We start from the raw sequence: 21,407 nt of genomic DNA, 5'->3' as shown, positions 1-21,407 counted from the left end.
CCGGCCGGGCCTGCCTGGGGGGCGAGGGCGGCCCACCTCCGCCTAGGCCGGGTCACACTTGTAGCTGGAGGCCGAGGCTGGGCCCAGTGTTTGTAGAAAGAAAGACCAGCTGCGAGACCTGGGGCGATGGAGAATCCACCAGGATTCACTTGTTCTACTGGTTCAAGTGGCTGCTGGCCTTCACTAAGCTGCGCTTTGGGTCTTGCTGCAGTTGGTTAGGGAGTCGTAGAGAAGCAGGGCTGGAAGGGACTGTCTCTGGTGCTCAGCCAGGCTGGCGGGGGGGTGAGGAGGGTCAGGGCTGGATTCAGGGTTGCGGGGCTGTGACAGCCTGGGTCCAGGCCCGGGGCAGAGCTGTGATCCACCCCTGCAGTGGGTGCTGGTCCCTCAGGCAGGCGTGTGGCAGGAGAGGATCATGGCTCTGCTTCGGCCCCGTGCTGCCACCACCCAGCAATCCTGGGGTCTTCATGGAGACCAGCCAGGACCCATGTGGGCAGGGCGCACTCTGCCCACTCAGGCGGGTGGGTGGGATGGGACTGCTGGTGTGCAGGGAGCAGCGTCTAGGGCCAGGGCTAGGATTGGGATTACAGGGCCATGACACTTGCAATCTGCTCCCCCCTACACGCCTGTCTATGGAGCCAGCACTTGTCACAGGGATGTGCAAGCAGTGGATCGTGGCTCTGTCCCAGGCCCCAGCCCTACACTGTCACCACTCCACAATCCCAGCCTCATTCCTGGCCCTGGCCTGGCAGCTGTCCTTCCATCACAGATCATGGCTCTGTCCCAGGCCCCAGCCCTACACTGTCACCACTCCACAATCCCAGCCTCATTCCTGGCCTGGCAGCTGTCCATCCATCACACTCCTGGATGTCACTTCCCTGCCTGCGTGGGTCCCGGACCAGTCTTCATGAAGACCTCGCCTGCCCGTTCCATATGGTGCTTCCAGCAGTGGGTGGGGCAGACAGACCAGTTTGCATGGGCAACAGGGCTGTGGCTGGAAGCAGCTACAGCTGGAAGATTTATCACTGCAGGTGTGGCTGGGAAGTGAGTCATTATGCCACCCCACCTACTGTGTGCCCAGGGGTAATGTGGCTGGCTGCACACACCACAGCCCGGGCTGCCACCCACACCTGCGTCAGGCAGGGCTGAGGGACCCACTTTGGGTAGATAAAATACTTTGGGCTGAATCTAGTCCATGGGCTGGATGTTGCCCACCCCGATCTAGTCTAAACTATTGCCTAAGACAGGATCGTCCCTATACCAACCCACCTATACTGATCTATAATCTAACCTCTTAGTAAAACTACAGGTATCCCCCACTTAGCGTTTGTAATTGGTTCCAGAAAAACCGAGTGCTAAGCAAAACTGCACTAAGCGAAATCCATTTGCCTATAGGAGTTAATGTGAATATAGGTAATTGGTTATCACCGCTTCTTGCCGCTGCCACCTCTCCCCATTAGGCTGCTGGCCACTCCAGTCCTACATGTCAACCCGGGCCTGCACTCTGGCCCTGGCCCTGGGCACCAACGTAATGCAGGCCCTGCGCTGATGCCTGTCCCCACCACTCACTGCTTCTCACTGCTGCCACTAGCAAGGGACATGAAGGGTAACAAGAAGGGTTTCTACAAGTGTGTCAGTAGCAAGAGGAGAATCAGGCAAAGTTATGGGTCCATTACTGAATGGGGGAGGAAACCTAGTGATAGAGAAAAGGCTGAAGTACTCACTACTGTTTTCACCTCAGTCTTTACAGGCAAGGTCAGCTCTCAGACTACTGCACTGGGCAGCATAGTTTGGGGAGAACTTTGGCAGCCAACTATAGCGAAAGAACAGGTTAGGGACTATTTAGAAAGGCTGGGGCCAGATGGGATGCATCTGAAGATGCTGAGGGAGTTGACTGATGTGATTGCAGAGCCACTGGCCATAATCTTGGAAAACTTATAACAATCAGGAGAGGTCCTGGATGATTGGAAAAGACAAATATATTGGCCATCTTTAAGAAAGGGAAGAAGGAGGATCCAGGAACTACAGCACTGGTACAGGCTGGGAGCTGACTGGCTGGGTAACAGCTCTGTAGAAAAGGACCTGGGGTTTACAGTGGACAATAAGTTGAGTATGAACCAACAGTGTGGCCTTGTTGCCAAGAAGGCTAACGGCATACTGGGCTGCATCAATAGGAGTGTTGCCAGCACAACAAGGGATCAAGAGAATTAATTCTTCCCCTCTATTCAGCACTGGTGAGGCCACATCTGGAGTACTGTGTCCAGTTTTGAGCTCCCTGCTACAGAAAGGATGTGGACAAATTGGAGAGAGTCCAGCATGTGAATCAACAAAAATGGTTGGAGGACTGGGGCACATGATTTATGAGAAGAGGTGGAGGGAACTAGGCTTATTTAATCTGGAGAAGAGAAGACTGAGTGGGGATTTAATAATAGTCTTCAACTACCTGATGGGTGGTTCCAAAGAGGATGGAGCTAGGCTGTTCTCAGTGATGGCAGATGATAGAACAAGGAGCAATGGTCTCAAGTTGCAGCAAGAGAAGTTTAGGTTAGATATTGGGAAGAACTTTCTCACTACGAGGACAGTAAAACACTGGAACAGGTTACCAGGAGAGGTGGTGGAAGCTCCATCCTTGGAAGTTTTTAAGATCCAGCTAGATAATGCCTTGGCTGGGATGATCTAGTTGGGGCTGGTCCTGCTTTGAGGTCCTGAGGTCCCTTCCAACCCTAGTTTTCTGTGATTCTATATAACACTAACCTGCCACAGGTAAAGCAGGAGGTCCATGGCAGCCAACATCCTGTTTCTTTAAAAGCTTGTTAATATACCCATTACACCTAAATTAGTTGCATCTATTTTTCCCTTTTAGTCATTGTTGTGAGTTTGAAAATCATAGTTGTTGCTTTTTCCAGAAATCCCTCCCAATTTTCTACATTTAAGGGTGTGAAGGCCCCAGAATGGAGCAAGGAGGGGCTGCCACCTGGTTGAAAACACATTCAGTCTCTCTTTTATGATTAGGGGCCACATTCATCCCAGCTGTAACTCTAAAGTCAGTGGAGTTTATCTTAGGGATAAATGTGGTCCCTTTTGAAATGTTGCTGGATGGGAATATAGACTTGGCAGAGCACTCCGTCTTCCTCCATATCTTTATCCCTCATCTACCTGCTCCTGATGCATAGTCTCACAATAAGAGGAGGGGGGTGCAGAGGTATTGGTCTCAGAACCAACAGTCTGTGAGATAAGGCCAATGCTATGTTGATGATCATAATGGTGTCTAGGTTTAACACTAGTAGTGCAGCAAAACTGACAATTGGGATAAAACTGACAGCTGCAGTATGTGCTAGCATCTTCTCTAAGACTGAAACACACTTGTGGTAATTTAACCTTTATGGTGAGGTTTCACCTGCCTGGACCATGCACTGAATCTGAAAGATCTCTTTCCACTGTCTACTTCCCTGCCCAGATCCCTGTCCTTATTGAAGAATTGATCTCTGTGGAGATTTGGAAGCACAAAGTCTTCCCTGTTTTGTGCCGGCTTAAGGATTTCAAACCAAAAAGCACCTTTCCCATCTACTTAGTGGTGAGTACAATGAGGGCTTTGAAGAACAGGATTTAATACTGGAGGCCTTTTCCCCAGCTAGCCTGCATTCCACTAGGATAAGCATTGAGACTTTTCTTGCAGTAAATGCTTGTGTAATATAGAACAGTTATTGTCCTGGAGAAGGAAAAGAGATTTTAGTCAGTGGCTTAATGATAATTTGGCCTTCTTCCCAAGAATCCCAAACAACTTTACACAAAGATCGCTTCCCCTACCCATAAAGTGCATCTTTGGGGTGGAGCATTGTAGCTGCTCTACCTAATGTTGCAGCATTCTGATAGTTTAGAATAGTGGCTCTCAACCTTTTTAGACTTAAGGCACCCCTTAATAGGCTCAAGGTGGCCCTTCATAATTTTTGTGAATTGAGCACACCTCATTTCAAAAACTAACATTTATTACAATGCTTACCTCTTTGCAGATCGGCCAGGTATGGGAATGGCTAAGCATTGACTGAGCCTGAGGTTTGCACTTACCTCCTTTATCCTCACACCTGGCTTATCTGTTCACACCTCATGGCACCCTTCAAAGGGTCTTGCAGCATTCCTGGGTGTCCCAGCACCCTGGTTGAGAATCTCTGGTTTAGAAGAATAAAAGAGGCAGTGTATCCAGTTGAATTTACAATGGAGACAGGCATCAGAATATAATTAGAAAGCTTGGCATTTGCCCAGAATCTGGGCCATCACCACAGTCCTAGTTTTTTAGAAAAAGAAGCCACAGAATTCTGAATGACCCAAAGTTGAGAGGGCTGTGATTTTTACATTTGGTTCAAGCACTGGACATGCACAGTAGTCTGGCCACATAACACTGAACATGCTTCCAAATGTAATAGTAACAGTTTTTTTCTGCATTGAATTTCTGTGTTCTTTAGTTACAGCAGCCCATAGGCTTCTGGACAGGACTTCCAGCTATTTGCACTCCATTTGCACATGGAAGAAGGACAATCGCAGTTCTCTGGGATTTTACTAAATCCTGCTGGGATCTTGTGTGTCCTATAAGCCAGTGGTTCTCAACCTTTTTTGTACCAGGACCCATTTGTAAACATCCATGGTCATTACTGAGCCAGTGCCCCTCACTTCTGACTAACTGCCCCACCCCCCAGGCCCCAGCTCTCCAGTGTGTGGGGTGGGGGGAGGATGTGTGGGACAGGGGATGGCCCAAGCAGCCCCTTGCAGGCTGGAACTCTGCCAGCTTGCAAGGGAAAAGCCAGCTTCCCACACTTTTCTCCTTTAAAGGAGTATCCATTTTTAAGGTTTGTTGATCCATTTTTAAAGTTTGTCTGCAACCCTTCATATATTCTTGTGACCCACTTTTGAGCTGCAACCCACAAGTTGCTATAAGCTATGGACATCTCCATTTGCTAACCCTGAATCAGGTGCTCTCCATCTGTAACAATGGTAGCAAGCTACAAATTGTAAAAACAGAAATGCTAATGAGCCATCTAATTCTCTACTCCACTTCTGGTGGCTGTTTCAGAGGAAGATATAATCACCACTGTCATGTTGTGGATTCAGTGCCATGAAGCTGGAGCTACTTTTAACAAAGAGGTTTCTTTATTAGCACCCAGACACACATGGCCAATGCCATGGAGGGGAGCTGAGTAACAGCCTAACCCTTCAACGTATATAATAGTCACAACCACCACCAATAGCAATGCTAATTCATAACTTCATATCTTAAAAGCAGTACAGTTACTACTACTGCCTTTGTGCTTCCTGAATCATCTTCACAAAGTCTACCATCTGAGTGATCTTTTGAGTTAAACCAGGAGTGGGCAAAATACAGCCCACAGCCAAACCTTGCCTGCCAGGCAATGCCATCCGACCTGTTGGTGCCCACCAGTTAATTGTACCCCACCCAGCCTGCACCTTGCTTTCACCCTGGTGCACAGAAGTGCCAAGGTCAGCCAGCACACAAGCTTCCAGGCAGAGCTGCTGCTGCCATTGCTGCAGCTGTTGGGGGACCTGCTCAGCTTTCCCAGTGTCCAGCAGCTCCTTGTCTCCCTGCTGTAGTGCTCACTCCAGGCAGCAGGTAGGGAAGCAGCGGGGGTTGAAAGAGCTCTAACGGGTGGGAAGGATCTGCAGTTGGGCAGGGGTGGGAAGCTGGGGCTGGTGGGAGCGCAGAGCTTGGGTGGGCAGGGTGTGGGTGTAAGGGAAGGTGGGGGTTGTAAGGACCCCCCACATTCTCTTCCCCTTGGGGTACATCACCCACTGCTGCTGGCAGTGGTAGCAGCAGGTGGGAGTGCTCAGGGAACTTGTATCCTGCACAGGCGCTGCTGCCCAGTGGCGTGTGGCTCTAGCTAGATCTACACATGGCAACAAGAAGTGCAGCCAGGTCAGCTTGCCTCTGTTTTGTGGGGCTCCCCACCACACACGTGCATCTACTGGCACTCATGCACCAGTGGGGGAGGTCCAGTGTGACGGAGCAGGCTACCTTCCCCACCATGTGCAGCTGCCGGGACTCCGCCAGAACTGTGGGGAGCCATGCCCACTGCTTCCGTGACGGCAGCCGGGTGCAGCACACAGGGCTTCTCCCGGTGGCACACAAGTGCCAGGAGATGCACGTGCATGGCGGGGAGTGCTGTGCAATAGAGGTGGGCTAGCCTGGCTGCGTTCTTTGCCACCATGTGCAGCTCTGGCTGGAGCTGCTGCAGCCAGGTGGCAGTGCCCCAAGGGCCCCCATCTGCTGCTGCTGCCACCAGCAGCATGAGCTGTGCGCCCTGGAGGGGAGTGTGTGTGGGGGATTCCAACACCCCCAACCCTCCCTTATACCCCATAAGCCCCACACACCCACACCCTGTCCCCACAACCCCCCACATACACACACACCCTGCAACATACCCTACACCCCCAACACACAGCCATACCCCCTCACAAACCCGGCATGTGCACACACCCCACTATACACACACCTGCACCCCGACCATACCCAACACACTCCCCCCATACAAATACAAGAGTAAGACTTTATATTTGAACCATTACACAGTCACTTTTATATGCATTACACAAACACAAATCATGACAAAAATATTTTTGTAATAAAATTAAAATATGTTATAGTAAATGTTCGACTTTTAGTACAGGTTTTCCTCGCTTTATGCGGGTTCTGTATGTGCAAATTCGCTCTTATGTGATGACACTTTTATACCAAAAATTCATTATATGCGAGGTAAATTCACTCTTATGCGAACAGTGTGGTGGAAGCCCTCAGTCATCTGCTTTGTGTGGTGCATTGTGGGAGTGACACGCACCAAAATATAGTCTCTGGCGTGGATCTGTGCTTCTCGCTTGTTGTCTGTGACACGTGTTTCTGTAGTTGCCATCCCCATTATGGTGACATTGACCACCACCCTGTGCTTGTGTGTACTGTCTGTTGTTGGTGAGTACCACAATTGTCTTGTAAAAGTGGTAGAAATGGGTCTGGGAGTCAGTACAGTCAAGGTCTTAGAACGTATCCCTATTTGTTACATTGTAAAGTGGGTTCCCTGTATGTGAATTTGAGTTATATGGTATTATCCAGGAATGCATGTACAGCATAAAGTGAGGGAAACCTGTATAGGATTTGGGTTTTTTCTGGTTCAGATGACAATCCCCCTCCCCCACAGGAGTACTCTGGGGGCAAGGGGACGGACTTCTGTTGGCAAAGGTCAGGGGTTAGGGACAGGACTTCCAGTCCCAGGATGGCAACTAGGGGGCAGGGCTACCCTTGCAGCCCTCAACAGCTCATCAAAACTCATTAAGCGGCCCTCCAGTCAAAATAACTGCCAACCCCTGGTTCAGTTTTTGTGGGCTCTTTGGCAGTGGGACTGATTCCAGCATCAGCAGCTGGGGACACTGCAATATCTCAGAGCACTACCTAAAATCAGCCAGTGAGATTTTCTTTGATTAAACCAGCAATGTACTCCAGCAAAAGGGCCACTTTAGCAGCCTGCCAGGAACCTGAAGGCTGCAATTAATTTTCATGATAAATTTACAGCTTACAGTTGCACTGAACATTGTTAATAGAGATGCAATTCAGAAAGACTCTAATTTCCAGCATGCAGTGCTCCATCTTGACCATAACCACTTGTGCTCAGATCATGAGGGAATGTTGCTTGCTGGGACTGTAGTTTACAAAGCCTGCACATATGCATTAAAGTTGAATCCATCTAATCAGCTGCATTTGACTGATAAGCCTGGATCTTGCACATGTTTGTATTAGAAGCCATCTCCACGATATGCTATGGTCTAGATGCCAATTTTCATGTACACCGTAGTTGATGATGATAACCTTAGTGTCTCTGTTCACCTGACCTATGTTATTTAATTGTTCCATGTTACCTCAGCTACATCATGAAGCTTCCATTATCAACCTGCTGGAGACAGTGTTTTTTCACAAGGTAAGAGGCAAGTTCAGGTGCATTTAAGCAAGAGCCCCAGAATAGGAAAAATCCAAGATGTAGTTTTGGGTCACTGCAAATGAACTGTAGCTATTCTTTTGATGCAAACCATCACCATAAAAAGTGCGATTCAGATATGGCTATCTGGATAGCAAGTAGATCACAAGTGTGAGTTTCAGCTGAGTTTTAATTATGGTGTAAGATAAAACCTAAAACTCCATATTTTGGAGAGTATGGAAACAGAGTTAAGGTGACTCACAACTTTCATTCTCCTCCATACTTCTCTCCGATGTTGAGTCCAAAATCATAATAAGGGATGTCCCAAACCAGCCCACATGACACTGGGGTCTGCAATGGACTGGTGCACATCAGTAGGAAAGCCTTTTGCAAAATGATTTTCGTGATTTGTGAGTGTTGGTAGACTTTCTCCCCTCAAACAGCATTCTCCCTTGCTGTGCAGGAAATCTGTGAATCAGCTGAGGAAACCATTCTGGACTTGATTGATTATAGCCATCGGAAACTGACCCTGCTTGCAGCTCGGAGTGCCAATGGAGAGATACCAGACCAGGAAAGGCTTCAGCCTGAGGACTTAGCCAATGTTTCATCCATGCAGGTGTGTTAAAGGTACACACTCCCAACTTGTGGGAGATCTGCCAATCTTGTGTGTAAGAAATTAGCCCGGGGGAAGGATACATTTTCATAATTAGAAATACCATAGTTACAGTCATCTGGGGGCTCTCCTATCAACAACTGGATCCTTCAAGCCTCGTAATCTAATGAGTAAATCTGCCATGCCCATTTCTCTACAGGAATTCTGTGTTGATTAAATAGTCTTGATTCATAATTTGTTCATGCTAGCTGCTAACCATGAGCATAGGAGATGTCCAACTTTCTCCACAACTGTGTTTCAACTATGACCTTGTGAGACTGTCTCTTAGGGCAAGAGGGCAATCCAGTCTCTAGGGTTCATTTGCCCTTTGAGTCCTACATTGACACTAGGAGAAAGAGAACTGGTCAGAGTTAAATACAATGGTGATTTTTTTTCCCTCTGAGCTCTTCGTAGGTTTCCATTTGGAGCTGGTGATTCATTTCACACAGGTCATCTAGCCCCCGTGAGAGGGTAATAACTCATTCCCATTCCTGAGTGTTTCATTGCAGCTGTGCCACATTTTACAAGCTGATCTCTGGTATGAGACTATCTTGTGCTTCTGGGATTTTTTTCTCATTTCTTAACATTCTTCTTTGCAAATGGGATAGGTCTTTGAAAGCTTCTGGTAAAATGGACTCCAAGCAAGATCCAGCAACTTCAGCAACAGTTTCCAGTTGGCTTCCTGCCCAAACTTAGGGTCATCCTCCAAAGCTGCAGAGGAAGTCAGGAGCTCCTGAGAACAATGGGGCTGTTTTCCGGAAATGTTTCCCCATTGGGGGTCTTAGTTAATGCTTGGAATTGGTTCATGGGAAATGACCTTTCCCAGCTATTATAGCTCTGGAAACTGCCTGTCCTGTGAGGAATCTAGTTTTCTCAGGTCTGTTCCAGTCTCTACTAATGTTATCCACAACAACCAACCCTGTGACCAGGTCAAACCAACTCTCCTCCATAAGGGAGCCTATTGTGTGTGTCATGGTAGCATCTAGGAGCTGCTATGCCAACTCTGTGCAAACACAGACCAAAAAAATGATACCTGCCTCAAGAAGCTTATAATTCAAGTGCATGACAGGAGACAATAAGTGGATCTGGGCAAAGAAGCACAATGATATAATAAGATACGGTTGATCAATTTTATGCTCAGTGCTCTCAGTCAAGTTTTTAGTAGGCATCATGGTAATGGTGAGTTTTAAGAAAGGATTTGAGAATGAGGTGATTTTGTGGATGCCTACATAGAGCCCCTGCTGCAAATAGGAGGCAGGACAAGAGAAAACACAAAAGCTAGTTGTTTGAAAATGTAACAAGTGGGTAAAGAAGGATAGAACTCCTGGCTGGTCGGAGGTAGGAGATAATTGGTAGTGTGTAGTAGGCTACAAATGACAGAGTCAGGGCTGGGTATCAAGCTTTCCTTGTTGTGACCTTATTGCTTATGTCACTGTCAACAGCAAGCCACAGCATATTCCATACAAGAAGCCCGGAGCATTTATGCCAAGGGTTAGCTGCTATATGAATACGTGCTTCCACCCTCTGATCTTGGTCTGTGTAGCTTTTGGGGGTTGTGTACCTTTTAGTTTTATGTTTGTCTTGGGAGCAGGAATCAGCCTTATACAGTTTGAGTTTGTTAACAAGGCCTTAGATCCTGAGAGCAGCCCTTTAGGTGCACTGCTCACCCCAGATCTAGTATGAATATAAGTGTTTGTGCTTTCCCCTGTTAGGAGCTGCAGAAGCAAACTGAGATGATGGAGTTTGAGATCTCTCTGAGGGCCCTGTCTGTGCTCCGATTCATCACCGACCAGGTAGAGAGGTAAGCAGCTGCTACTCATAAGAGAACAAAGGGAAGTGCCTAAAATATGACCTAGGCTTGCTTAAGGCATTGCATTGTTCTACTGGTGTTATCCCACCCCTGCCAAGAGATGAGGTGCTAGTGGTGTAGATGAGGTCTGGGTCCAACCCTGGGATCTGGATCCCGAGCAGTGTGGTGACCAATTTATCTCAGTGACTCACATTTTTGGTAGTTAATGAGAGTCTTGTTATTTGCTCTCATATGTCTAGGGGGTGGTGTTTTCACTAGTTTTTGGTTTTCTCTGCAGTCTGCCACTGAGTGCACTGACACGGATGCTGAACACACACAACCTGCCCTGCCTCTTTGTAGAGCTGGTGGAGCACTGTCCATGGAGCCGCCGCATGGCAGGTATGGATTATACTTTTGTGCACCTGTGGGGATGCTGCACATTTTACTTGGAACAGCACTGGGTAAATGGGTTTCCCAAATAGGGAGAAATAGCTTAAAGTTGTTCCCTCAGTTCTTAATCTTTTTCAGATTTTACTTAGATTTCTTTCTGGCTGGGCCCATCTTCCTCCCATTCTTTTTGGGTATGGGATGTCACTTCCTGCACAGGGTTACATGGGCCAGTTGACAGACACAGCACTGCTGAGGTGGGGGTGGGGTGGTAACAATATCTTCAAATATGTTCCCTATACCTCTCATTGAAACCTGGCAGCTCCTAGCTTGATTTTGACCAGCAAAAGAGATCACTACAAACCTAGTATATCTAACAACCCCTTTCACCTCATCTTGTACATCCAGGCTGAGACCATTGCTTGGTGACCCTTTCTTCCTGACATATCTAAACTGGCATTTCCTATTCATCTACACAGCTTAGAACCCTTATCAATAAGAGCCTCTTTTCTAATGAATTCTACCTATAGTGAGCACCAGGATGTGTTATGCACAAGGATCTGTTTTGAAAGACCTATTGATCAGCCCTAATCTCCCTTGGAAACTGTGCCCTTTTTCCTCCACAACTGGCATCGCTGAGACCCCATCCAAATTGGAGTTCCAAAGAGGTTTAATAAGCATGCTTCAAGCCCAGTTTACAGGCATTCTTAGAGTGGAACAGATCAGTGGCTATACACATTAATGTTGCAATCAAGGTTGACAACTGTCAGTAAATTTACTGTCATAAAAAATCAGGCTAAAATGGCTATCGGTAAAGTCAGTAAAAAAATTAGCTGTCAGTAAAAACATTAAGCAGCCAGCGCTTGATTGAAGCTTGGACAGACATAGCACATTAGCACCACTTGGTGTCCAAGTAGGAGCACAACACCATGCAGGGAGCATTCTCTCAGCCATGTGCTACTGCTGCTGCTGCATGCCAGGTGGCCTTTAATACTGCTGGGTTACATGTAGGCTTCTTAATGGAGTCTGGGCTGGGATGAAGGGAAGCAAGTCCAGCAAAGAGTAGGCTAGGGTAGCGTTTTGGTGCAGGGGTGTGGTCAGGACATCAGGGTATGGAGTGAGTAGGGGCTCCCTAACCAGTGAGGAAGGAGGGTGCCAGGTCAGTATAGCCTAAAATCATTGCTGCAGTCAAGCAGAGTTACTAACCCCCCCAAAAAAATTTTTGCTGCAAAATTTTTACTGACAATCAAACTTTTATTTACTATGGCCCATGTTAGATCCCTAAATTAGAACACAGCCCTTCTCATTTGCAAACCCAGCAAAGCCTGGCTGAAGAGTTACATTTACAGTTTTTGCTGAAACATTTTTACTGATATATGTTTTTTTAATAAGTTTGGCTGTCAGTAAAAAGTTTGCAGATTGTCAGTAAAACATTTTCTTGTGTTGGCAACCTTGGTTCCCATGTTTTCAGCCACTACCCAGTGTGATTAATCTGGGTAATGTTGCCTATGAAGGCAGAGCTCCTGCCTCTACAATGGCAAGTAAAGGCACGTAAGTATGGAGAGCACAGCCACAATCCCTTCCAGGTTTAAATAGGGTGCCAGAAGCTACTAGTCATCTTTCTTCATGGACCCTGCTATTCAGTTCTTCTGTTCCTTTTCTTTCACAGTGTCCCTGGCCTTGAACACTCTACAGGGCTCGCTCTCCCACCACAGATCCTTGGGTTAGGGAATTTTTGCATGCAAGAACTTCAGTGCTAGTGAACATTAACTTTATGCTACAGAGTTCATGACACCTTCCTGTCACTGGGGTTCTTTTGCACCCCATCTTTGTCAGAGAAAGAATGCTCCCCCAGGTTAGAACATACTGGCCAGCAGGGGGTGTACCAAATCTTTGTGTTAAACAGCACAGAAGGAAATGGGAGCATCTAGCTCAGCTGTCAAAGACTTGCTCAGTGGAGATATTTGGTCATCAGCTGCCAGATTGCAAGGCAGGGGGTAGTGTGGGAAATTCTTTTCTTCTCTGCAGAGTCTGCTTAGTCTGTGGACATGGGGAGTGGCAGGGGTGTAGAGATCACAACTTGTAAGGTAGCCACAGTCAAAGGAGGAGGAAACTGCCAAGTGCTGAGCTCCATTTACACATTTAGCTGAGCTCTGCTGCTGCAGAGGAGAGGCTGGCTGGAAACACTGGGGGTTTCCCTCTTCCTCTCAACAGAGTTTCAAAGTCAGAAAATCAATCCCTTCTCCCCATCACAGATTGAGAGACATCATAGGGAAGCTTTGATATAAGGCCATGATATAAGGCAGACTGGCTTTAACATCCAGGCAACCCTCAGGGTCAGGGGGCAGAATCCTACATATCTGCTTAGGTCAGTGCAATGGCACTTGCTCTGTGTTGTGTTTCATCCTAGACAGGCTAAGTCCTATGTTCCCTGATTTCAGTTTATTAACTGAGTGAATACTCAGGTGATAAAGCCTTGGGATAGCTCTGCCTCTTCCTATCTTGGTTACTAATATAGTTACCATAGTACGTCTTTAATATATTTACCCTCAACACACCTGAGAGGCATGACACTGCTTTATCCTCAAGGTACAGGGAGGAAATTGAAGTACAACACTGAGTGACTTGCTCAGGGTGACACAGGAAATCTGTGTAGAGCAGGGAATCAAATGTAGGCCTTCTAAGTCCTCAGCTAACATCCTCACCGGTGAACCACCTTTCCTCCAGTGTCTGTGCCTCACACTGTGTCTTAACTATATCTGGCTCTGTTTCTCTCAGGCAAGCTAAAGAAATTTGAGAATGGAATGTGGTATGTGGTGCCCCCTGAAGATCATGCAAAGATGACCAAGCTGGATGGCCAGGTGTGGATTGCCCTCTATAACCTCCTCCTGAGCCCAGAATGCCAACGGAAATACAACTTTGATAGCTTCAATAAAAGCCAGCTCCTAAAGGTATGAGGCTTCAGGTTGTAGTCTGTGCATGGGCACAGCACACTGCCAGACCAGGGAGCAGCAGAACTTTCACTGATACCCATTGTCTTCATCACGAGTTGGAAAATACCAAGTCACCAGTTCCCACCAGGTTACCAGTTTCAAGACGGTTTCTCAAGTCCCCTTGTTGTAGAGGCAAATCTATCACCAATTAGCACAAATGTGCACCTTATTGACAAATCTTGGAAGAGAGGCCAAAGCCTGAAAGGGTCATGAAGAAGACAGCAAGTCCCTTTCAATCTGGCTTGGGAAACTTGCATTGTAGCTGCAGTTTCTGTGGAGAACTAGGGTCTGGGCACCAGGGCTGCCAGTCTCCCTCCTTAGTGAGAATTTTGCATGTGGGTTGGTGAGGTGCAAAGCATTGGCTTTGTTGCTTTAAGAAGGGTTAGGCTGCTTACAGACAGTACTCATGGGGCCACTTTTCTGACAGCTTTTTTTTTAACCAGCCTGTCTTGTGGTTGTTTTTTTTTGCTTCACATCATTCCAGTCACCCTCTCTTTTCCCTGCTGTTTCAGCTCCGTACATTCCTGACTGATGTCCTCATTGATCAGTTGCCAAATCTGGTGGAGATGCAGAGATTTCTGAGCCACCTTGCAGTGACAGAGCCTGTTCCACCCAAAAAGGACCTCATCTTAGAGCAGGTATCCACTGCTAGCCTCTCCTCCATCCCAGCCTCACATCTCTGCTCCATGTTGTCATTCCATAGTCCCATCTCCCAGTAGTGAAGGCTCAGTGGGCTCTCACAGCACTGGGGGACATGGTGCCTTGAGGAAAGTGAAGGCATGTCCCAGCACTGGCCCTGGGCTTTGCACTCCTTTTTAACTCACATCAGCAGCAGTCATTGCTTCCTTGTCTGGGTGTGGGCCTCTACTATGCCAGCTGCCATCTCCACGGACCAAGCAGGAAGCTATGAACTGGGGAGCTTGCCCTTGGTCTGACTTATGGTGAGATGGAGTCACTGGAATTCACAGGAACAACATAGGAATATGAAGAGGAAGGCTGGGCGAGGACTTGGGAGGGAGGTGGGGGTGGGCTCGTGTTCAGTTCCCGTCTGATTACTGATTTTTTAAGTCGGTGTCGGTGTGGACAGGTCACTCAGCTTCTTTGCCTCAGTCCACCTCTGTCCTTTAGGGGTAGCAGCACTGCTCAGCTTCAGAGGGGTAGTGAGGGTAAATACCTGACAGGTGTGAAGTGCTCAGATACTGCCAAATTAAATAGCCCCATGGCTCAGCTCATACCTACCTTTTGTATTTACACACAAGATATGTCTACACATTGCTGTACGATGACAGTACTATGGCACCGTGCTTTAGTACTTCCTTTTGGAAATACTAAAGCATGGAGCAATATGGGCTGTTACTGCACTGTGCATGCTGCGCACGGGTAAATTTCCAAGCTATGTCGCTGTAGCAGCGTGCTATACTGGGGGAGCGCGCTGCTATGGCGACATAGCTGACGATCACATGTAGACCCATGTGATCACTATGTCACTGTAGCACGCTGCACTGTGACATAGCACATTGCTGCGTCGCTGTAGGGCAATGTGCAGACACATCCACAGTAACATAGATTCCTAATCGCTCCCCACCCCAGTGCCCTGCTTTCTCTTCTCTGACTGGGTGTTCCTTGTTTCATACTGTAGCACTGCCTGAGCAGGGAGCAAGACAACAGGCAACAGTTCCTGGTACAACATTGTGTTACAAGCAAACACCATGGCTTCAGTGAGTCTCTGGATGAAGTGCCTAAATAGAGGAGGCAGTAGCTAGCTTTGACAATTTTAACTCTTTGTTTAATTTATTTGTTAATTTTATTTGTCTCCCTTCCATTTACTGTAGCCCCAAACAGAGAGGCCCTTATTACAGACCTTAGCCTGGGAAACTTGGTTCTCTACTCAAAGGGAGAAGGCCAGAATAGTTGTACCACTCACGTGATCCAACAATGTGGGCATTTGCAGTAAAGATATGAGCCAAACCAGTCTCTGCAAACTCTGAGGAACTGAGGGTTCTCAAGGGATGTGGTTGCTGGTTTTGTGACGCATACATTAACAGTTTATACAGATCCTTCAGAGAAATGTGTTCTCAGACACTTTGAAAGAACACTTAAATAATATCTGGGGGGGAGGGGAAGGAAACCCAAAGTTATGTGCCAAGAGAAGACAGATTTTTTCAGAATGAACTTGAACAGAGCTGGCACAGTTGACACTCCCAGATGGCAGGAGCTGAAGAAATTAAGGCTTTTGTACCTGCACTGGTAACTATGTGCAAAGGGTCAGAAAAAACTGCTGCTCAATGGGAGAGAGACATTGCAAATCTGATCAGGGCGAGGGCTTTCACAATGAAGGTGGATCTGACCTAGACCCTGAATTGGTCAGAGGTGAGTTGGCTGAAGTTGGAGTGGGCTGGTCACACTTCTTGGTATGGGAGAAAAAACAGCAGCATTACTAAACTTTGGCTACAGTGCAGAAGGCTGGGACTGAGAAGTGCAGCAAGCAAAGGAATAGGAGATGAGAATTATGTCAGTGATGGAGTGGAGGTAATTGTGGATTAACTCCTATATCTGGACTGATCACAGCAAGCCAGTGATGCTGGGGCAGGCAGCCATCACTCTGGAGGGTTTGTATTTGGCCCTTAAATGTGCTGCAGTCTTAGCCTCATCAATCTTCTTTTAAGTTTGCATTTCTAACCTGCCTGTAAGAGGGATTCAGCTTCCCAAGTGGGTTGAGTGGAGCCAGCTGCACTCACACGCTGGATGCAAGTTCTCCCCAGCAAGCAATGAACTCACCACTGTCACTGAGCCAAGCCATGATGAAAAGAGCTCTTTCCACTTGTTGCTGCTCACAGAAGAGCCCTTTTCTCTCCATCTCTGCACAGCTATTTTTACTGTGTGGAGACGACAGCTCCATTTTTGAGGCAGCAGCTTTCCCTCTGGAGCTCAAGCTGTTCTTGGCTAGTATTTACTCTTTCACATGGAGAGGGCCCTCCCCTGCCCATGTCTGTTCAGAGAAATGATGAGTGGAAAAAGTTCTGGCTTCAGGGGAAAAACCAAATCAGGATGGAGGCTCTGGAGTGCTGAGTTCAAGCCCCTGGCTGGGCCTCTTTCTCCCAAGCTTGGTGAGAGCACTTTATGGTACTGACTAGGGCACTATTTCAAGCTCCACTGATGATCTCATGCTCCCTATCATTAAGGCTGCAGGGCAAGCACTTGGAGGGAGATGTAGCCTTGTTTTGCTCAATGCTAATTGCCTCTGCTGGCTGAAGGAATCTCCTCTTTCTCCACCAGAAAGAGGGAAGTGGTATTGCTATGGGCATTGGTGTGGAAATCAGGAAGATTTAAGGAAACAAAAGTGGGAAGGCTGAGCAGGACATGGGCAGCAAAATGTCTCCCAGAAGAGTAGATGTTAGTAGAGCAGTGTCATGCAGCTGGCAAGGAGGCGCTGTGGCCTCCTAAGTGCAGAGAAGGACAGGGTTTTCTCAGGAGCATACTGATGTTGCTTCCAGGGATCTGCCATCTCTTTCTTCATCTTCTCTGTTTATGTGTGCACATAGAGCTGTCATTAAGTTTGTTCATCCCTATGCACGTACACAGATCTGTCCCCTGGCTTTTATTACAGTTTATAACACCTGAATGTGACTCTCTCTCCCCTCCCCCTTACCCTTCTGCTATCCCAACAGGTTCCCATCATCTGGGACCGCATCATCAAAGAGAACTCAGGGAAATGGCATGCAATTGCCAAGCACCAAGTGAAGCACATGTTCAGCCCCTCTGAAGAAGAGCTGAAACAGCAGGCACGCAGGTAAGGCCTTCATCCCAGAGTGCTCAGATGCACTGAGCTTCTTGCTCCACAGAGCCTGTTCAAGTCCTCCTTTCACAAGGCTGTCCAATGCAAGAGGCCCAGCATGGCCATCAACCCTATTAGCAAGGGGCTGCCTCACACAAACAAGCAACTAAGATAAGTCTGTCATATCAGCAAGATTGAGATCCAGTAACATTAGCCTGGTCTGGGATGGTCTGTAGTAATGTCAGTCCTGCAGCCTCCAGGAGTAATGTCAGTCCTGCAGCCTCCTTTTAGGATAGATATGGCCTGTCTCTTCCTTAGTTCAGTGAATGAGTCTCTGGGCACTTCCTTTGCTTTCTGTCCTAAACTAGATGGGCGCAGACGTACAACCTGGACGTGATGGAAGCTCTCATCCCTGAGAAACCCAAATGTGGGATGTGTGGCTCTGAGGCAGCAAAACGCTGCTCTCGCTGCCGGAACGAGTGGTACTGCAAACGGTAAAGCCCCCGTGCAGCGTCTGATCTGTCAGGGCTCCTGGCTGCCCTCAGGGCTTAGCTGGGTTTCCAGCCTATCCCTTGAGAGTAGCTGTATTAGAACTATACTGGGGGATCAGGACATGCCCACAGTGTGACTTAGTCCTCTCTCTGAGGCAGGCAGGGCTCACTGTTAGGTAGCAGAATGATGTTGGCTCTTGCAGTCTCTGCTGTCATAATGGTAGTTTCATTACTTGATGTGTTTACTCTGGCACATGGGCTCCATGAGAGTCACCGGGTATCCAGTTAGTGTAGAAATTCACAGCCCCTAAACTCCCAGTCAACATTGCTGGTCTGTCTGCTCAGCTGTCTGTGTACCACACTGAGTCCCACTGAATCTCCTGTGGGATCCTTGGCATGACAAGCAAGAAGCCTCTCCAGGAGCTCTCTCATTTCCTTCTTATAAAGAGACTAGTGCATTTTATGCTGATTGTGTATGGTGCTGGTGACTGCTCAGCATCCTGTTTTATCAATGATAAAAGCTACAACAAAGCAATCTTTCATGCATTGCCCCATCCCCATATGCCTGAAGTCTCTTTGCCCTTAATGCCTGAGGCTAGCAAGGGGGCAAATGAATGCCAGCTGCTTTGTAGATATGGGCATTATAGCAGACCCCCTGCTTCACATGGGCCAAGTCACAGGGAGATAGTGCTGTAATATTTTTTTTGGCACTAGCCAGCCCTAATTTGAACTACCAGGCTAGAGTGGACGGCCTCCAGAGCCCATCCCAAACCCTGGATCTAGTCCCCACCCTATTCCTTTCTAAAATCCTTCTCTGTCCCATTCCTCTCTGTAGGGAGTGCCAAGTGCAGCATTGGCAGAAGCACAAGAAAGCTTGTGACCTCATGACTGATGCTGTGAAGAAAGTAGGGGACCTGAACATTCAGCCATAGTTGCAGCACCCAACTGCAGTCTTCCTGAAGCAGATTCCTCCTCCGAGATCTCCCAGTGAACAGAGCATGCAAGGCTTCAAAGAATCCCCAGTTCCAAGTAGGACAGGCAGCTTCTTGTTCATTTGAGTTAGTGTGCCAGGCCTCAGCTGAATGCTGCTCTAGAAGAGGCTCTCTCTAGGTCTAGGAGACACACTGAACATTGAGGTCTCCAACCTAAGGAGTATCAGAAAGACCCAGTGACTCAGAGAGCATCTTTGTGGTCCTCCAGGCCTGTGAGTAGCGCTTTCTGCCTTCCACTCTCCTTTTGGGCCTCAGGGCCCTGCTGCCGCCTGGTCTGATTTTAGCTGTACATGAGCCACTTCAGATCTCAGTTTTACTGTCAGTGCCCTCCATACTCCACAACACTGAAACAAATGCACTTTGCAGAGAGAGATCAGCAGCAGGGTACCAGCTAGTGAAGATGGCAAGTTAGGAACCAACCCCTTGTGTACTGCTTATAGTGCTTGTTGCTAGGACCATAGTGAGACCTTGGAGGCCTACAGGAGCCTCACTGGCCTCAGAGCTTGCCTGTTCAGGTCTCTCAAGAGTTCCATTTTCTTCAATAAATGCCTTGACTCGTGAACTGTCTTGTTCTCATTCTTCATTCTGCAGCTGTCTGCTACACAGGGTCTAAAGAAGATAAACCCACTTCCTCTCCTGTGCCATTCTCAGAAAAGGTATTAAGTCCTTCTTGAGTTGGACAAACAAAGAAATGATGCTGTGAGTAATTTATTTTCACCTTTGCAACAGAGAGATGGTTCATGTGGCTTTCAGAGCGAGGCAGGCAGGGAATCGCCCAGAAAGTTTGAAACCTCTTCAATGCCTGCCCAGTCTAGGAGCTGAGGCCTGTATCATTTCATAAGCATAGCAGTGAAGGCTGGGGGAGGGGGGAAGTAGGGGGAAGGGGTAGAGGATGTGGTTGGGGGAAGGATTTTAATGTTACAGCTTATTGTTCACACTCAAGAGCAAGAATGGTCTCTCTGGAAAGTAAAGTAATGGTCAGATCTATGCATTGAGCAACATAAACTAGCAGCAAATGAATACTCCTTGTATGAGCTTTCTTCAGCCAGAGGAGTGTTGTATTTGGGGAGGGCGAAGCCAAGTCCCCACATAGCCTATGTTGAGTCATATTTGGATGGTCAATTTTACCCAGCACCACTCTGTCCTGCCCTGTAACTACACACAGAAATTCCCAGTTGTCCAGGCCTTGCTTCATGTTTGTGCTGGTGTCCCAAGGGTTAGCCTTGACTGAGGTTAACTCCTGTCAGTTCATAACCATTTGTAACTGGGCATGCCTCTGTTCAACAAACCAGTCCTCCAGAGTTGTCCCATAGTGTCTCAGCACCTGTAAGGGTGGTCTTGTTAGCCATCCATCCCTCTAGTGTCTGACCATCCATCCCTCTAGCATCTGCTGTTTGGATCAGGATCCCACTGTGGTAGGCACTGTACTTTTGTGAATGCTTTTGGGAAGATCCTCCTTCCTGTGGAGGAAACATAAAGCAAGAAAACACTTGTTTGAAAAACAGATGCATGAGTGAGAGTGGCTGACCACTGTGGCCCAATCCCAAGTAGGGAGTTCACATCTCCATACTAAATGAGATGATAGCAAGGGTAGGGACAGGCTGTGAGAGGCTTTGAAAATGAAGACAAACACCTTCTGTTTGATGATATAGAAGGGGGAGTTAGGAGAGACTGGTAAAGAGAGGGGTAACTTTATAGAAGTGATGACCCATGGCAGTGCTTCTTGTAGCAGTTTTTTTAAATTAGCAGTGCCTGTTGCCCATGGGTCATCTTGACCAGAAGCCATCTATACTCTCAGATCTAAGAGAAGAGGATCACTGTAACAGTGTCCTATCCCAGGGGTGATGATAATGCCCCTAGAGTACCATCTCAGCCCTTGTCCTCTCTGCCTTCTTTGGGCAATCTCCCCTTCAGTTCGTCTGCCACACCTTGATGTGGTTATGTCTTTAGAAAAGGAGGCTGCCCCAGGGCTCCCCAAGCAAGATCTGTCATGAATGTTGGTGTTGCTACTTATAACCTTAAGGGCTAATCACAGCCTCCAGACCTACCCTATAGCTGTACTCATGCCTCACAGGTGTTTCTAGTCATCACTTATATGGACACCCTGCTGCACACCACCAGGCTGCCTTAGGCCTTCACTCCCTTGTTGGGGCCTTGGCTTTCCCAGCATCTGCCCCCACTGCTCTGGATGGTCCCTTTGGCCTTGACCCAAGCTCTGCCCCTTTCTGACCTGCAGGTCCTTGACAATTGCTTTGCTTTTCCCAGGCTTTTCTCTCTCTTTTGCCACAATCAAGCCCTTGCCCTCTGGCAGAGCTCCAGACAGCCACGTGCCCCTCAGGCACCACTGGGACCTCTGCTCACCTT

General features: G+C 47.8%; 1 protein-coding gene across 5 annotated transcripts; it reads left to right on the top strand.

Annotated features, from left to right (window-relative positions):
• Positions 1–2,141: 2,141 nt before the first annotated feature.
• ZMYND10 (zinc finger MYND-type containing 10) lies at positions 2,142–19,602 on the top strand. Of its 5 annotated transcripts, XM_006023754.2 has the most exons (11): positions 2,142–2,332; positions 3,455–3,571; positions 7,914–7,967; positions 8,428–8,580; positions 10,329–10,417; positions 10,704–10,804; positions 13,571–13,743; positions 14,298–14,423; positions 17,454–17,575; positions 17,929–18,054; positions 18,887–19,602. In XM_006023754.2, the coding sequence occupies exons 1-11, from the start codon at positions 2,330–2,332 to the stop codon at positions 18,981–18,983; spliced, it is 1,161 nt and encodes a 386-aa protein (XP_006023816.1). In that variant the 5' UTR covers positions 2,142–2,329; the 3' UTR covers positions 18,984–19,602. The 5 variants fall into 5 exon arrangements, with proteins under 5 accessions (XP_006023816.1, XP_025060116.1, XP_025060115.1 ...); XM_025204331.1 differs by lacking the exons at positions 2,142–2,332; positions 17,929–18,054 and adding an exon at positions 15,425–15,503 and having other exon boundaries at positions 3,179–3,571; XM_025204330.1 differs by lacking the exons at positions 2,142–2,332; positions 18,887–19,602 and adding an exon at positions 15,425–15,503 and having other exon boundaries at positions 3,180–3,571; positions 17,929–18,053.
• Positions 19,603–21,407: the final 1,805 nt, after the last annotated feature.

This window comes from Alligator sinensis, unplaced genomic scaffold (genome assembly GCF_000455745.1).
Source record: "Alligator sinensis unplaced genomic scaffold, ASM45574v1 scaffold858_1, whole genome shotgun sequence".
In the NCBI taxonomy this organism is placed as follows: domain Eukaryota; kingdom Metazoa; phylum Chordata; order Crocodylia; family Alligatoridae; genus Alligator; species Alligator sinensis.
Note: the sequence above shows the minus strand (reverse complement) of the source record. Positions and strands in the feature narration are given on the sequence as shown.

Coding starts and splice junctions, on each gene's coding strand:
- ZMYND10 (XM_025204328.1), top strand. CDS start 3,380: ATGGTGAGGTTTCACCTGCCTGGACCATGCACTGAATCTGAAAGATCT. Junction 17,576..17,928: donor CTGAAACAGCAGGCACGCAG/GTAAGGCCTTCA, acceptor GTCCTAAACTAG/ATGGGCGCAGACGTACAACC. Junction 18,055..18,886: donor AACGAGTGGTACTGCAAACG/GTAAAGCCCCCG, acceptor TCCTCTCTGTAG/GGAGTGCCAAGTGCAGCATT.